Source organism: Quercus robur, chromosome 11, assembly GCF_932294415.1.
Source record: "Quercus robur chromosome 11, dhQueRobu3.1, whole genome shotgun sequence".
Taxonomy (NCBI): domain Eukaryota; kingdom Viridiplantae; phylum Streptophyta; class Magnoliopsida; order Fagales; family Fagaceae; genus Quercus; species Quercus robur.
Genome location: NC_065544.1, coordinates 9,231,520 through 9,249,437, shown reverse-complemented (window position 1 = coordinate 9,249,437; position 17,918 = coordinate 9,231,520). Strand labels below are relative to the sequence as shown.

At 32.5% G+C, this 17,918-nt stretch overlaps 1 protein-coding gene across 6 annotated transcripts in view; it reads left to right on the top strand.

Moving 5' to 3' along the window:
• The window catches only part of LOC126707682 (lupeol synthase-like), a 108,390-nt gene that overhangs the window by 67,205 nt on the left and 23,267 nt on the right, over positions 1–17,918 (top strand). For 2 of the 6 annotated variants that reach the window (XM_050407516.1, XM_050407509.1), the window contains exons 18-19: positions 125–208; positions 331–798. The exons of the other annotated variants lie outside the window; for them this stretch is intronic. In XM_050407516.1, the coding sequence (XP_050263473.1) occupies positions 125–208; positions 331–456 (210 nt within the window). In that variant the 3' untranslated portion in view covers positions 457–798. Of the gene's footprint in view, positions 1–124; positions 209–330; positions 799–17,918 lie in introns of those variants that run through there. 6 annotated transcript variants of the gene reach the window in all.

Below are 17,918 nucleotides of genomic sequence, written 5' to 3'. Positions count from 1 at the left end.
ATTTATGAAACTTTAAAACTTAAGTATTAGATGATAGCAAAATTTAGAAGGTGAGCCTTTAGTGATTGCTTTGGAAGTGCAGATGGATCCCATATCCTGATTCTAAATGTTTTTATAAATTTAGGCCGAGATAGATCCAACACCAATTCATCGTGGAGTCAGAGTGCTGATCAATGCACAAATGGAAGATGGTGACTTCCCTCAACAGGTAATTCATGTTTATTCAAAATCCAAGGAATTTAGATAAGGCTTTCATTTCTTTTGTCAAATAACTTCTACATACCAAAATATTTTTTGAAGCATAGTATAACCAATTGTTATTGGCAATAGGAAATCACTGGAGTATTTATGAGGAACTGTACACTAAACTACTCTTCATATAGAAACATTTTTCCTATATGGGCTCTTGGGGAATATCGGAGGCAAGTTCTATTTGCACAAAAGTTGAATGCGTAAACAAAGGGTTGCATATTGAAGTGCACCACCAATCTCCAATATATATACAACTTTCACATAAGAAAGAAATATAGATAACTATATACTACTTGAAAGATGTAAAATATATCATAATGTAGTTTTTGTGAGACGAATGGTTTGTCCCTCTACAAAAAATAAATGTCGATTTAGTTTGTGTCAGGATCTCCTTCATCATGCAAAGTAATATTTGTGGACTTACCCAAAAGGAAATGTAATATTTGTGGATGCTATATGTGCAAGTGCAACATACTATGTTGAATTACAGTGAGTATACTCTCGTAAGAAATGAATAAAAAATATTTAAGGTTATAGGTTTTTCAAGTCTCACACTCTCTCTCTCTCTCTCTCTCTCGCTCTCTCTCTCAATTATTTTAGGAGACAATTTTATAAAGTGACCCTTTCACAATATGTAGGTTTCACGGGTGTATAGCTCACCAAATGTAAAAGCTTGTTTAATTAGTAACCTACTTAAGTTGTGAACCCTTTTTCTCTTATTGCTTGCCAGAAGAATTACACGTAGTTTGCATGACTTTTATCATGTTATTAAGTCACCTATGCACATTAATATATTGCAAATATTTGTTTGTGGACATTTAGCGAAATTTTCCCAATTTCATAAGAATTCAAGTTTTTAAATATCCTTTAGACCTTGGAATAAGGTTTATTTTCTGGTTGAGGTAGGTAGGGGCTAAAAGATTAGGTAGTTTAACAAAGCCTTACTTGGAAAATGGTTATGGCACTTTGGAAAAAAAGTAACAGGTTATGACGTTAGATTATAGCAATCAAATATGGTATGGCAAGAGGGGACTGGTGCCTTAGACATGTATGAGGGAGTCTAGGAGTGTGCGTGGTTTGGTCAGCTTGGTTTTTTTTCAAATTTATTATCGAACCGATAGAGATCGGTTTTTTCATAATTGAAACCGATGCACACTGACCACGGTCGGTTTTCCAATCTATAGCGGTGCGGTTTTTGCGGTCGGTTTAATCGGTTTGGTCTGTTTGAATATATATAAAAAAAAAAAAAAAAACTGTTTTTTTAATTAAAAAAAATTGGGCTTCAAGCCCAATATCAATACACAACATGTTCAAGACTTCACGCAAAATGTTCAATTGAAAAACTTTTCACACATCAGCCTATTCACAGTTCACACTTAAAAAAGAAAAAAAACCCTATCCCTCTATACAAACTTCTTTTTTAAAAACCCTGTTCACAATTCACACATAAAACTGTTTTTTTTTTAATTAAAAAAATTGGGCTTCAAGCCCACTATCAATACACAACATGTTCAAGACTTCACACAATGTTCAATTGACAAAATTTTCAAACATCAACCTATTCACAGTTCACCCAAAAAAAACACCTTGTCCATCTTCACACATAAACAGCTCCTTGCCCAAATAACTCAACTTGAAAACAATTGATATATAAGCAAATGCCTTAGAAATTTAGAAACTACAAACAAGCGTGGACCCACGACCCTGATCTCCTGCCTACACTAACCAACGCTTTTGACATTGATCTCCTGCCTGCACTCACCCATGACCCACGCAGTGGTTACTAAAGATTAAAAGCAATAGAGTTTCCAGTGGTCCAGCAGTGGCTAGTGGTGACTGGTGAGCCAGCCGAGCCAAGAGTAGCGAGAGGCAAGATGCAAAAGCGAGAGAGAGACTGAGAGAGGTTTTTTGAGATTGAGAGACTTAAGTGATTTGATGAGAAAAATATATATTTATACTAGGGTTTAAATCAGAAAACCTAGCTTAAAACTTCACCGTTTTGATAGTTTTTTTTTGGGTTAAATTACTAAGTGAAACGACCACGTTTTGTTATTAAAAAAAAAAAAAAAAAAAACTGAGTAAAATGTGTCGGTCGGTTCGGGAATAAAATTGGTTTTGGATTTGCAGCTTTGGTGGTAGCACCACACCGGCATCGGAATGGGCTTCGCCCCTGAACGCCGGCCTCGGCTCATTCGGTCGGCAGTAGAGTTGGGACGGTGTCATCAGCACTAGTCGGTTAGGTTGGCTCCGGTGACGTTTTGCTCACCCCTACGAGGGACTCATGGGTGTGGGATATGGAACTATGGAAGAATATTAAGGCAAGTGCAGAGAGTTTTTTTGAACTAGTGTATGCTGCAGGGGTGGGTCATTGCATTCGGTTTCGGTACGACCCTTGGAGTGGGCATACTAGCTCCTCTAAAGGATTCATATAAGAGAACTTTGGTCAAGAAAAAAAAAAAAAAAAAAAATGCTTGGCAGCCATTAGGATTTTAAGGTGTAATCGATCACCTAAGTCTAATTAATTTTATTTCCTAAATTTAACTAGGAAAGCCCTAGGGCTTCTTAGCTAAGCTAGAAAATAAAACAACGTCTTGAACCAAAAGTAAAAGATTTGGAAGTTCGATTACGTGTGAGGAAAATATTAGGTATCCCCACAACACTTATCCAAAAGGATAGTAAATTGTTTAGAATTTAATCTTAAATTTCACTATTTTAAGTAATAACTAAAATCATCAAAGTAACATCATCAAGACACAAGCATCATCAAGACAATAAAAGTTCTAATCCTATGATGACCAAGGAAAAAGGATATAACTTTAAAGAATATGATGCTGGACTTATTAAAAAGTAAACCTCATACATGACAACCCAAAAAAAAGGGAAGTTTAAGGTAAAGATGTAAGCTTTGAGAACAAAGATTGAAACTTTGTCTAAAACGGTTACACTTTGAACCTAAACATGAAAACTAACATGCATAGATGAATATTCACAAAAAGAAAGCAAGCCCAAGACCAAGATTCAAACTTTGACAAAGAAAACAAGGATTTCAATATCAAAGGAACCAACTTTAAGCCAAAATGCAAACTTTTATACACAGGAGATAAACAAAGCATAGGACATAATAAACAAGAAAGCTTTAAAGAAAAAAATGCAAACTTTTTATGTTCCAAGTGCCATATTCAAGCTGTGAATGTTGGTCCATGCGCAGCTTCAAGCTGTGCATGTATAAAAATTCAATGTTTATTCCAGCTTTAAATCCTGTTTTGATCCATCTCAGGTATTGATTTTGCAGACTAATTTGAAGGCCTTTCCGAAATCTGATTTAAGTGATCTTGGTGTGCACGGAAAGATCTCGTAGCGTAAATTCCATATATAGGTTCCGGCCTCCAGTCATTTGAAGCTCCATGCTAAAAGTTATTATCCTCTAAAGTTGGTTGCCCATATTAATTTCCATGGTTTAGGCTATTCTTCCCGACTAAATATAATTCGGACGTCCTTTTATCGAGCCTTTTGTTCCAGGATGTTAAGGACTACTCCTAGTTCAGGAAAGCATGTGCTTTTTGGGTCTAAGATCCATTAAGAATCTTCGTGCGAAGTTAGTACCAAAAAAAAAAAAAAAAAAAAAAAAAAAAGAAAGTAATTTTATTGGTTTTCCTTAACTTTGGCCTATTTTTCAACTAAATCTTTTTAGACTTTCTGACCTCCTTTTTTATCAAACATTTTGTCCTTGAAAAGCTTATAATGCCTACTTCCAAAATATCATTGATTTTTATTTCCAAATTTCAAGTTGATGGGCTTGATGCTTTGGAAAATGGGCAGAATTAAGGTTTAAATAAATAATAATATAGAGTAAAGTGGTTTTTCGATTTTTGATAAAGTCGTCTTATTTGACTGAGATTTTAATAAATCAAGCTCACCAAATTAAAATTCATCACTAGAATTTTCCAATGACACTTTAATGATACGTCGCCAATTTTAATCCCCAAGAGATTTTTATTTTTATTTTTTATTTATTTATTTTATTTTATTTTGTGGTGAGATCTTGCTCATATGACATGGGCCATAAATTATCCCAATCCAACAGTCATATTTTTTTAGTCAAAATGGGAGGTCAAAAAGTGGGTTGACTACAATCAATATTTCAAACAATGGATGGAAATTTTAATTTTACTACGGAAAGATGAAAATTATCATTTGGGAAAATTTTTGACTTAGTTTAACTACTAGTCAACTCGGTCAAGGATTGGTAAACATGTATATTTTGATCATTTTGACCTTAAAACTATAAAATGAGATAATCTACCATCCAATTGGGATAAATTTCATTATTTAAAACATTCCTATAACCTTGTGATTAAAAAGATAATTTTTAAAATTTTTGTGAAAAACGGGGTTTTGGCACATAAACTAATGCGAACAAAATACAATATCACTTTTTTTTTTTTTTTTTTTTTGAATCAAATGGTGGATTGAGTAATATGTTAATTTTAATTAAAATGATATTTTATTAATTTCAATCGAAAATTAGTACTAATTTATATTTAATAATTACAATATATATATTTTTATATTATAATAAGGGCATGAGAGCAGGGGCAACTCCACACTGGGTCTAGGGTGGTCATAAAGGACCATCCTGACATAGAAAACATTATTATTATTATATATAAATTTCTAAAAAAAAATTGGATTTTTTTATCGTTGAAAAAATTTGTGACCGTCCGAATTTTTTTTTAAGCCCAACATAATTAAACATTGGACAAAGTTTGATAACAAATTTGGTTGTAGACTAAAACTACAGCTCTACTAAATATTTTTTTTATTGGATGAAAATTTTGACAAATCCACATTTGGATTACATTTTCTTTTTATATTCTCCATACTTGCAAAATTTTAAGAAGATTAAAAATCAATAACTATACCATCACTCAAATGTTTAAATTTCAAATTTTTGTAATCAAAATTATACATAAAAAATAAGTTTATGAATTGAATAATGAATACCATCCGATTGGCATGAAATCTGACATGTGTTTTAAGAACATAAAGAACATGTAATTTAACGATTAGATCTTCAAAATATGTAGCTGTTGATACCCATTTTCGCGACATATTTCGTACAAGCCCGATTCAAGCAAGCCCGACTTTCTTGTGAGCTCAATTCATGTATTATATTATATTTTATTCTTTTAAGCATGGCCCAAGCCCATGCAACTTATGGGAAAATTGAGGAAGTGTGGTTTGGAGGGTATGGGTCGGTTCCTTTCGGATTTTTTGCATGAGCCCAGCCCATGTGTGCTACCAAGTGGGCAAGGGACACTGGTAGCACCTCGGGCTCATGGAGGAGGTCTTGTATCCAAAATTTCCACCCCAAAACAGTTTTTATGTTCTGGGTGACTGTGGCCTAAAGTTTCTGTCTGGACCTTTTTTTTTCCATTGAAAATGGTTGGCTCTCATTGGCCAACTTCAGCTGCTAGCTCTCATCTAGTTGAGCCTCCCAATGATCTGAAACAATTGAAAATGAGGAGCCAATGAGGGTTTACTCAAGCATTTCCCTTAATGATGATAAAAGTAATCCTTCCTTTTATTCAAATAAAAGCAAACCTGAAAATTACTACTTGCTTAACACCTTGGGGTCCAAAGCCTTTTCTATTGACTAAAAACCAGTCACTTAGAGAACCCCAAACTCAATATAAATTCCACAATCAGATTCAAAACCAGGGGAGCAACACCCAAACTTAAGAGAAAAGTCTTTCTTCAACTAAAAAACAACCAAGCCACGTTCTACCTAAGGACTTGAAACTTCAGAGCAAAAACCCACTAAGCTAAGAGACATTCTCACAATTCTGAACTTTAGGGGTGGAAATATGGGTATAGGAAAACCTTCCCTCTCTTCCTCAATTTCTTCTTCTGTGTGACTGTGGGTCGAAGTTTCAGACTTTTAATGTTTTTATGCTTTTTTCTACACTTTCATTATTAGCATTTTGATTTTCTCTTGTCAAAGCATTATTAGCCTTTTGTTCATTATACATTTGGAATTTTGGGCTTGATTCTCCATAAATAAACACTTCTAAAGAACCCAAGGGGAGATTTGGGCCTTTCTCACATTTTCGGCCCTTGTCGCAAAAACGTCCCCAATAGTAGCCATGTTATTTTTTTTAGTAAGACTTGTAGCCTTAGGCTACAACTAAGCTTGTAGCCAAACTTTCGTCCCCTTAACAATATATTAGGTCCTTACAAACAAAAAGAAAAAGGCCAGAAAATTTTATTTAACTAAGATTTTGAAAGAGATGTAGCTTGTAGTATTGATAATTAGACTATCATACTACAATTTCAAAATAAGAAAATTTGTAGAAGGAAATTGTAAGATTTTATATATTTGCGTGTTTTTTTTTGTTAATATATGAAGTTCTTTTTTTATTATATTTTGTATAATTTAAGTTTCTTAACGACCACTCTAGAAAAATTTTCTAGAGCTGCCACTACATGTGAGAGTAAATTTATACAAACTACATTTGTTTTTTTACCAAACAAAAGAGTTTTTCATCTCTCCACTTTTTCAACCCAAACCAAACACAACGAGGAAAAACTAATACCTCTTCTATCCCCCCCACCCCCCCCCCCCCCAACATCACTTGGGGAGAGCTCTGCTCTTTCTCTTTCAATTCTATAAAAAGGCCCCACAACCCTTTTGCTCAAAAATACAGAGAATTTACTTCAAAAAAGTGATTCAAGAGAAGTTTTTTACTTTGAAAAGCATCTTAAAACTAAAATAATCTATTATTCGGTAAAGCAGCGTGAGCAAGAATTTTCAATTTTTGCTACAGATAGTACTTCAAATCTTTCCATAAAATTGCTAAGCAATCTGTTTCCCACTTTTTATCACATTTGATTTTGTTTTATTTATTTGTGAGTACTGTTCTTTGTTGGATATATTTGCACTATTTTCTACATGATTTCCACTAGAATAAATGGATATCATTTTTTTTTTAATAAAAATGTTCATACATGAACTACTTTGTTATTAGAACAATATATACAAGCCCCGCACAAAGTGTAGGTTATATACTAGTTTTATTAACAGAGGAAATGGCCTAACCTAAGAACCGGCACAATTACTATGTTTTGTTTTTTGTTTTTTGTTTTTGTTTTTGTTTTTTTTTTTTTTTTTTTTTTTTTTTTTTGTTTTACTTTATACCTTAAGATTGTTTATGGCTACTCAACAGTTAATTGAGTTATAGCCTATTCATAATTTTTTTAGAGTCTCCTATTATCCCAAGAAAATAATCAATATATGTTACTAAATATAAAAATATAATTTGACAACTTCAATAAGAAAATAACGTAGCAACATAATTAGATATATCAACGTAATTCTTGATTATGAATTGTAAATTAATACAAATCTTAAACATGTAACTTGATGCTTGGTTATAATTAAATAGTTTAAATAGTGAAAACATCTGATGTCAAGGCAAGGGCTAGGGTGGGGGACATGTCTTGTGGGTACGCTGCTAAGGCAAAGGCTGGAAGTCCAAGTTTTCAAAAGGAAATTTCACACACACATATATATATATAAAGAGAGAGAGAGAGAGGGTGTAATTTGTTCTCTTTGATTGGTAGGGGAGGCAAGCGCAATATAATCAAGGTAGAGGGTCCATGGGGCTATAGATAAATACTTGAAATAGATATTTTAGAAGATAATTGGGTAAAAGAAAAAGTCCAAGCTATATATCTCTTCAACCACGAATAGTAGAACAAGTTCCTTAATTCTTATCCTATTTCCATAGTCTTCTCCTTCTATCTATAACTGGTACAACATTCAGGTGCATGAGATATCTCTTGTGACAAACATGTCGAGTAACTTAGTAATAAATCAAATAATAAAATATAATGTGAAAAGTTGGTGGAATCAATTTCGATGATTGGCAACATATTACGATGATTGACACGTTTGCTAAACAATATTGATTAAAATAATTCTTGAATCAGTGAAGGAAATCAAACTGTAATCAGGGCCGGCCCAAGGCCTAGGCAACTTATGCCTAGGCGTAAGGCCCACCACAAATTTTTTTTACCCTTTACAAAAAAGGTTCCATATCATTGTAAAATGTCCAAAATTTAATAAGAAATATGAATTTTTTCAAATTATTGTGTACTTTTTATTATTAGTGATGTTAGGGATATCACAAATTTTATTATAGATTTACAAACTAACATGTTGTTGAGGTCTAAAAAGGATCATAGTGAAGGAAGCCCAAAAGAATGAGTCAAGCCCAAAAGGAAAAATCAAGCTAAGCCCAAAGTAGCAGATGCAGGAGACCCATGAAGGAATAAAAAGGCCTAGGGGATCTTGAGGCCCAGACGAAGAAGCATAAAAAAAAAAAGAGAACCACGACAAGGGATAAGAAGTAAGGATCCTCAGGAACCATCAAGAGGCACAGATCCTTTCAGGCACAAAGACAAAGGAAGACTAGGACAGCTCAAAAGAAAAAGACAGAAGAAGAAAATAAGAAACAAAAGCAAAAGAACACAAGCACCAGTAGAACCCAGCGACCTCTCATGGCACAGACAGAAAAAAACCTCGGGGAACCAGAACAGGGAAGTACAAAAAAAAGAGTGATAACAAGCGGCTTTCAAGTTGGCAGAACAGGATTCCTCCCAGATGGGAAAGAAAAGGGAAAAGTGGAAACTGCCAAAAACGGGGATGCCGAGAAGGGCATACCTCAGCACATCCCAAAGAAGATGGCCAACCAGGAACTTTCAAAAGAATCAGAGCTGAAAGAAGGAAAGAATGAGAAAAAATGGAAATGGGACTTACCGAGTGATAGGTACAGGACGTGCTTTGTTTGCAAAAGGGTAAAACAGGGGAACCAACGGTTCCCCAGGAAGACCAAAACTCCATTATAAAAGGAAGGAATGAATTGCGAAGAAAGGGCAGCGAAAAAAAGAGAGAAGCTTAAAAAAGAAGAGATTTTCTAGATAAAAAAACTATCAGTAAATCTGTGGTGAAGAGAAAGAAAAAATACTAAGGGAAAAACAAACATTACTTCCCGGTATCCTGTAAAAGCCACTATTGCACATACTCGGATTCAAAGAGAATCAAACTTTGCAAGTTTTGAAGGCTGAAATAGCCACTCAAGACTGTAATTTTTGAACTCGATTGAACCTTGTATCACGTCCTAGTGAGCTTTCTGTAATTAAACAGACAATGTATTAATGAAATATGCCTCATATTTCCCAGGATCCCTTCAGCATTAATTTTGTATCACATTGCTAATCCTGTTTCTTTCCTTTTGAATTTACCTTGTTGATTTTTTTTTGGCATTCTTCAATACGAATATCCTTGCTTGTCATTTTTTTATATTGTCAGGAGCATCCCCTGTATACCACTTGATTCTTAAACAGCTCGTTAGCTGCAGTGAGTCAAGGCCCGGTTCACCAAACCTTTTATTTAGGCCCGGGATCCTTGGGCCTGAGTGTCACAAAAAAGGGCACTCTCACACATGTTACCAATCACAAAAAGGTATTTTAAATATTCATTAGTTATATTATTGAAGCTCATCCTTCACTATTATTGTCACATTATATTGTGAACATTTTGTAGTACCTTTAGTATTTTCCTTTTTTATTTCCAACAAGGCTTTAATTTTTTTTTTTGCAAATGTGTTAGATCATCAATGATGATTAATCTTCCCTAATAGTTTGAAACTTTAATATTAGTAAACTAATCTAGTACAAAGCCACACATCAATTAATATCATAGATTATAAATGTAATTAACTATGTATCATTATATATACAAGATAAATTAATTTTTTTAAAAAAAAAAAATTCTTTTTGTTAAATTAATTTTTCAACTATGATATTCAATTCTCTATATGAAATTAACCTTAATTTTAGTTAGTATTATTCATTAAATTATGTATTTAATACATCAAATTAACCTCAATTTAATTAATATTAAATAATTTTATTTAATTAATATTTATATATAAAAGGCCCTATGTATATATTCATCTTAGGCCCCAAATTAGGTTGGGTCGGCCTTGACTGTAATATCTTTTTGCTTATAATTTCCATTTTGTCTACTGAAGGTCTATTATTTATGGGCAACACAACAAGGGGTAACTCTTTCTCTTCTTAGCCAATAGCTTATTGTTTAGTGGCACGGTTTGGTACTCTCCAAACCAAATAACAAAATATAAGATGAAAAGTTGTTGGAATCAATTTCGATGATTGGCGCAACATATTACCATGATTGACACGTCTGCTAGACAATATTGATTAACATAATTCTTGAGTCAGTGAAGGAAACCAAATTGTAGTATCTTTTGCTTATAATGAGTAAATTAATATGTTTATAAAAATAGGTTTCATACTATGTGACCAGCTATATGAATTGTCAAGAGCGTGTCCCCATGGAAATTGACTAAACTAAGAATATAATTAATCTTCTTCATAACTTCCCTTTCACATTTACCCAAAAAAAAAGAAAAAAAAAAAAAAAAGAAGCATTCACCAAACCCACTTGTATGACTGATACAACGATGGGGACGTTTTATATGACTAAGTTGATTTTTTCAAGTAATTCAATATAGTGTGCCATGTTAGAGTATAATTTTAGTGACAAGAAAGTGAACCTTTACAAGGGTTGTGCACGGTGTGGTGCGGTCGGTTTTTGTGGCCGTTTCTACACCGCACTAGAATCTTCAGTTTCCTAAAAACCCAAGCCACCACTGCGCCTGAGAAATGGTTCTCCGGCAACCTCGGTGGCGGTTCTAATCGGCGCGGTGGTCGGTGTCCACCTGTCTATCACACACACAAATAGAAAGAGATATCTAAAACCAAAATCAAACCTAGAAAACTCAAGGATTCAAACCACAAATCAAAACTTAGATCAAATGTAAGTATAAAAGGATTCAAAACCCATTACAAACCCAAATATTAAAACCCATTACAAACCACCTGTCTGACTGAGCTGAGTGATGGAGTGAGTTGAGTCTGAGAGACTGAGAGCAAAAGTCTAAAAAAGAGAGAAAGAGACAAGTTAGAGTGTTAGACAATTGGGTATGTGTGTGGTTGAGAGTAAAAAAAAAAAAAAGAAAACTTACACAATGACTTAAAACACTAACCAAATACAGCATCTTTTATTATTATTATTATTATTTTTTTTTATATATTTTTTTGTTTAAATGCAGGACAACTTAGACAAGACCTAAGTGAGACTATTCAAACTTTAGGACTGACACACACTAACATTTTTTATTTATTGATAGGCACACTAACATTATTTATTTATTTATTTTTTTGACTTCGCATGCGGGTGAGAAAGAAACTAAGAGTCCTCATAAAAAGAAAAAGAAAAAGAAAAAGAAATTTAGAGTCTGAGCATGGCGTGCTCAGCATGCCATATATTTTTAAACAGAGCACGGGCCACGGCATGAGAAACTGAGATCACAGCGTGCTCAGCATTCCATATATTTAAAAAAGAAAAAAAAAACAAAATTATGTATATATTAAACATATTTGGTGCGGTTTGGTTCTTGGTGGTGTGCACATCTCAGCATTGATGGCCGCACTGGTTCAATGTCGGTATAGAAGAGATGCCGCCGGCCACCATGCCGGAAATCTTTGGTGGAGCTCTAAGGGGGGCTGATTGGTGCGGTCAGACCAGTTTCAGTCGGTGCCAATAGATCAACGAGCCTAACCTTTACCCTAAGAACATTCGTACTTGTTCATGCAAATATATATTTATATATATATAAATATATATATATATATATATACATATATATATATATATATATATATTTTTATATAAGAACCAACTTTTTCTATTTTACATTTTTTTTTTCATTTTCTTTATACATTATTGTGATTATAGAACATCAAGATGTTTTAGTTATATGGTAGGTCGCTTTGAATATTATTAAAACCGACACTATCTAATATGTATTGACTTAGCTTGCTATTCTTTTTTATTTATGTAATTGGAAGCCCTTGTAGCTATAGCAACCGATTTAAATAATTTTTGTTCTTGTATTTTCGACATAATTTTTTAAACAGGATTCCCAAATTTCATCTATTTCTTCTCCCCCTTTTTGTCACGTATTGACAAAGACAACTCAAACAAAGAGTAGATAGTAAACATACACAATAGAGGACAAGAAAAAAAGAAATAGAAAATTAAGGGATTACAAAATATAAGTGCACAGAAAATAGAGGCAACTCCCCCAATAAAGAGCAACAACTTGCCCTATGAACAACACAAGTTTTTTAAAAAAAAAAAAAAAAATCTTTCTCCCTCTATAAAAATAGGAAAAACAAAACAAGTTTTGGGAAAAATAGTTTTGGGAAACATTTAGGAGGTGGGGAAAACTAAAAAGACACAAACCAACCAAAAAAAATTGAGGATAAAGATGATACAAATATTCACTCTTTCAATATATACAAACTTGACACTATGTGACCTATAAACAAATGCATGCTAACACTTCAGGCACAATCAGTTAAGACTATAAAAAATAGATCTCAATGATATAAAAATCAGCATGCAATGTGTTTTCATGTGTCAAAGTATTTTGAACTCAAATCAATCTCAAGAGTAGAGAAAATATTTGCACATTTATTATCCATCATATCTCAAAAAAAAATTTCCAACTTTAAATAGTTTACACATCAAGAAAAATAGTATATACTAAACTGTACAGAACTCAAAAATTAATCAATCAATTTTAGATCAAGCTGAGTACCCAATTTAGCAAAGTGTATGCATGTTATGTGTGAAAACAATAAGAGATATGACTGCAAAAATGCAAGATGGATAAAGAAAACAATGTAATGCATGTGAATCCTATCACAAATGATGCATGAAAAGTCTAATCGGTCAAGAAACCAAAAAAACTTAAATTTTCGATCATCAATCGAAAAATTTTTTTGGAAATTTTCGATCAGTCGAGCATCAATCAAACATCAATCGAATTAGGCAGAGACTTTTGGCCTTAAAACCTGAACATTTTTTATTGGTCGAGGGAGATCTTTGATAGGTCGAAACAGTGAAAATCTTTAAAACTTAAAAATATGGAAATTTGATGCAGAAAAGCAACTTGAAAGTAGTCACAATATGTAGGTTTCATAGATGTATAGCTCACCAAATGTAAAAGCTTGTTTGATTAGTAGCCTACTTAAGTTGTGAACCCTTTTTCTCTTATTGCTTGCTATAAGAATTACTCGTAGTTTGCATGGCTTTTTTCATGTTATTAAGTCACCTATGCACATTAATATATTGCAAATATATGTTTGTGGATGTTGAGCGAAATTTTCCCAATTTCATAAGAATTCAAGTTTTTAAATATCTTTTAAGTCCTTGGAATAAGATTTGTTTGCTGGTGGAGGTAGGTAGGGGCTGAAATATTAGGTAGTTTAATGAAGCCTTGCTTGAAAAATGGTTATGGCACTTCGGGAAAAAAAGTTACAGGGTATGACGTTAGATTATAGCAATCAAATATGGTATGGCTAGAGGGAGCTGGTGCTTTAGATGTGTAAGAGGGACTCGTGGGTGTGGGACATGGAACTATGGAAGAATATTAGGGTAGGGGCAGAGAGTTTTTTTGAACAAGTAGTGTATGCTACAAGGGTGGGTCATTGCATTTGGTTTTGTTACGACCTTGGGAATGGGCATACTAGCTCCTCTAAAGGATATATTTAAGAGATCTTTGGTCAAGTTAAAAAAATGCTTGGCAGCCATTAGGATTTTAAGGTGTAATTGATCACCTAAGTCTAATTAATTTTATTTCCTAAATTTAACTAAGAAAATAACGTAGCAACATAATTAAATATAAAACATAATTCTTGATTATGAATTGTAAATTAATACATATAGTTAGTGCAACTTCAACATTAAGAAAAACAAATAACTTATTATAACTACAAATCTTAAATATGTAACTTGATGCTAGGTTATAATTAAATAGTTTAAATAGTGAAAACATTTGAGGCTAAGGCAAGGGCTAGGGTGGGGGACATGTCTCGTGGGTATGCTGCCAAGGCAAAAGCTGCACACACACACACATATATATATATATATATATATAGAGAGAGAGAGAGAGAGAGAGAGAGAGAGAGAGAGAGAGAGAGAGAGAGAGAGAGAGAGAGAGAGAGAGAGAGAGAGAGAGAGAGAGAGAGAGGATGTAATTTGTTCTCTCTGATTGGCAGGGGAGGCAAGCGTAATATAATCAAGGTAGAGGGTCCAAGGGGCTATAGATAAATACATGAAATAGATATTTTAGAAAATAATTGGGTAAAAGTCAAAGCTATATATCTCTTCAACCACCAATAATAGAACATGTTTCTTTTCTTATTTCCATAGTTTTCTCCTTCTATCTATAATTGTTACAACATGCAGGTGCATGAGAAATCGCTTGTAACAAATAGGTCGAGTTACTTACGTAATAAACCAAATAATAAAATATAACGTGAAAAGTTGGTGGAATCAATTTCGGAAATTGGCAACATATTACCATGATTGACACGTTTGCTGAACAATATTGATTAACATAATTCTTGAATCAGTGAAGGAAATCAAATTATAATATCCTTTAGCTTATGATTTCCATTTTGTCTACTGGAGGTCTATTATTTATGGGCAACAACAGGGGGTTACTCTTATTCTCCTTAGTCAATAGCTTATTGTTTAGTAGTATGGTTTGGTTCTCTCCAAACCGAATAATAAAATATAATGTTAGAAGTTGGTGAATTGTTGACTAAACTAAGAATATAATTAATCTTCTTCCTAACTCCTCACATTTACAGGAAAAATAAAAAATAAAATAACATTTACCAAACCCACTTGTATAACTGATACACCGGTGGGGAAGTTTTATATGACTAAGTAGACTTTTTCAAGTAATATGATATCGTGTGCCATATGAGAGCATGATTTTAGTGACATGAAATTGAACCTCTACCCTAAGAACATTTGGATCTACTCCTACTAAAATTTATATCTATTTCTTTAACATAAGAACCTAATTTTTTTATTTTACATATTTTTTTAATTATTTTTTTCATACATTATTGTAATTATAGAACATCAAGATGTTTTAGTTATATGATAGGTCGCTTTGAATATTATTAACATCGACACTATCTAATATGTATTGACTTATCTTGCTATTCTTATTTATTTATGTAATTGGAAGACCTTGTAGCTATAGCAACCAGTCTAAATAATTAATTTTTGTTATTGTATTTTCAACATAATTTTTTAAACTTGTTAGATCTGTGCATTTCACAATTCATTGCCAATTCGTGCAAGCAATAACAAACAGAAACAAACCTAGATTAATGGAAGACACCCTTGTCATAGTTGTTGACTTGTTGGTTTCATTTTAAGATTGTGGTTAATATATACATAACAAGGTAAGATCTCACTTTAGATATTAGATATATATAATACTTCTTTAAATGTACAAGCAGTTACTTGTTTGTGGAGTTAAATGCCAAGTAAATGTTAAGGAATCGATATCTTAATTCCAAAGCTTGTGAAATGTGAACTTGTCAACATGGTACCAAGGGTAAAATAGCTAATGTATATTATATGCACTTTAGTTGGGAATAATATTTATATATAAAACGACAGTCTTCGAATTTTTTTAAAAAACTTCTTCTGTTGTTATCAAATAAGTTTTAAATGTCCATATTTCTTTAGGTCATTATATAATACTACTTATCATTTTTTTAGATAAATTAAGGGTCTGTTTGAATACCGTTTACTACTGAAAATTAAAAATTGAAAATACTGTAACAAAATAATTTTTAAATGTGTGAATAGTATCATGAGACTTAGTTTTAAAGTTGATTTTGCCGAAATCCGTACTTGTGGGTCCCGTGAACAGTGCTGCACGGGACCCACACAAAAAAATGCAGACGCACAATCTGCCGCTATCCAAACCTAGCCTAAAGCAACTCATAAGAACAAATTTTGATTAAATTAGGTTTGATATTCTCTACAAAAAGTCAAATTAAATTAGATAAATTTTTCTTGAGATTCGGCTTGATTGTTACGTCCAGAACAAAGAACCCTGAATGATTACATCTTAATTATTAAAATCTATGAGTGGTATATATTAGGCATTATCCTTATTGTGGGGTATATATAGTAGGAAACCCTAAGTTTACATTAGATTAACCCTAGTGTTGTAGTACTTGTACTATAAGTAGAATTATTCTTACCTTGTTTACCTTATAATTACATGGGAATTGCAATAAATTTGTACATCATAGGCCATAATATTTCTAACAGTGTGTATAATAAATTAATAATTCAATTAAATTTTATTGTTCTATCAGTAATTAGTATAAGATTTTTTCCCCTATTCCTTGACAAACGTATGAAATATGAAATCTCTTCCACACCAACACTTACATGGATCATCAGTACTAGCCTACACTTATAAGAGATATATTAATACTTAATGCAAATTTTATACTTAATCTTGAAAGTTTGGTATAAAGTGAATCCAAATTTAATATTTAAGCTTGCAAATTGCTATAAAGTAAATCGATATGCAAAATGCAGATTACCCAAAAGTATAAACTAGTGGAGGGCGACTGGTGTGATGTTGTTTGGTTATAGTGTATATTTGATTGGTTTAACTTAAAAACGGTCGATAAATTTTACATCAAAGTTTATATATATTATTTTTGCGGCTATCAAAATATTAAAAACAAACAGGAAAAATAGTCCTTCTCCAAGAGTGATTTGGTGAATATAGTTTATAGGTAAATAGAGGCCAAAATGGGGTTTTACCCCTTTCTCACAAAATTTCCAGCAAAATGCCTCCTATCTGAAACTATTTATGGATATGCCCCATGTTTTGAAACTTGATTTTTAGAAAATCGAGTTTCAAATGTAAAACTCGATTTTTGGACAATCGAGTTATAGCGAAATTGAGCATAGAATTTTTATTTATTTATTTATTTTTTGGAACTCGAGTTCCATTTCCACTTGAATATTTTCAAGGAACTCGAGTTCCACAAAATTATTTTTTATTTTATTTATTTTTAAGTTTCAGTTCCCTATAACTCAATTGTCCAAAAATTGAGTTTTAAATTAAAAATCGAGTTTCAAAAGGGGGGCATTTTGTTGGAAAGTTTTGGCGAAAGGGGCAAATGCCCATTTAAGGGAAAGAGGACAAAGAGAAATTTCGGTAAAATAAGTACCAAAATTGGTGTAAATTTTCACACTTTTTGGTTGAAAGTGAGAGAAATGGGCCCATATAACTCGGGATTTTAAATACATAATTGAGCCCACAAATTTGATATTCATAATTGTTAAGTCATATTTTTATGTAGTTGGCATATTTTTTGAAAAAAATGCATTTTGTTTGTATTTAAGTAGTTTAAAGTGGATTCAAGAATATATATCATGAAGTATATCACGAAATGAATGAGTAAAGAACTGTCTTTTCATTAATTAGAAAGAATGAGTACAAAATCTATATATATACAAGTATTGAAGCAAGTAACTTCCTAACTGCAAAAACAAAACTAACTGAAACCAACTTTACACATGCTTGCTACAGTAGTAACAGACTCACTCATGTGTCAACACTTAAGTAAAACAATTCAGCTACTAAACTACATGTCGTATATACAGTAAA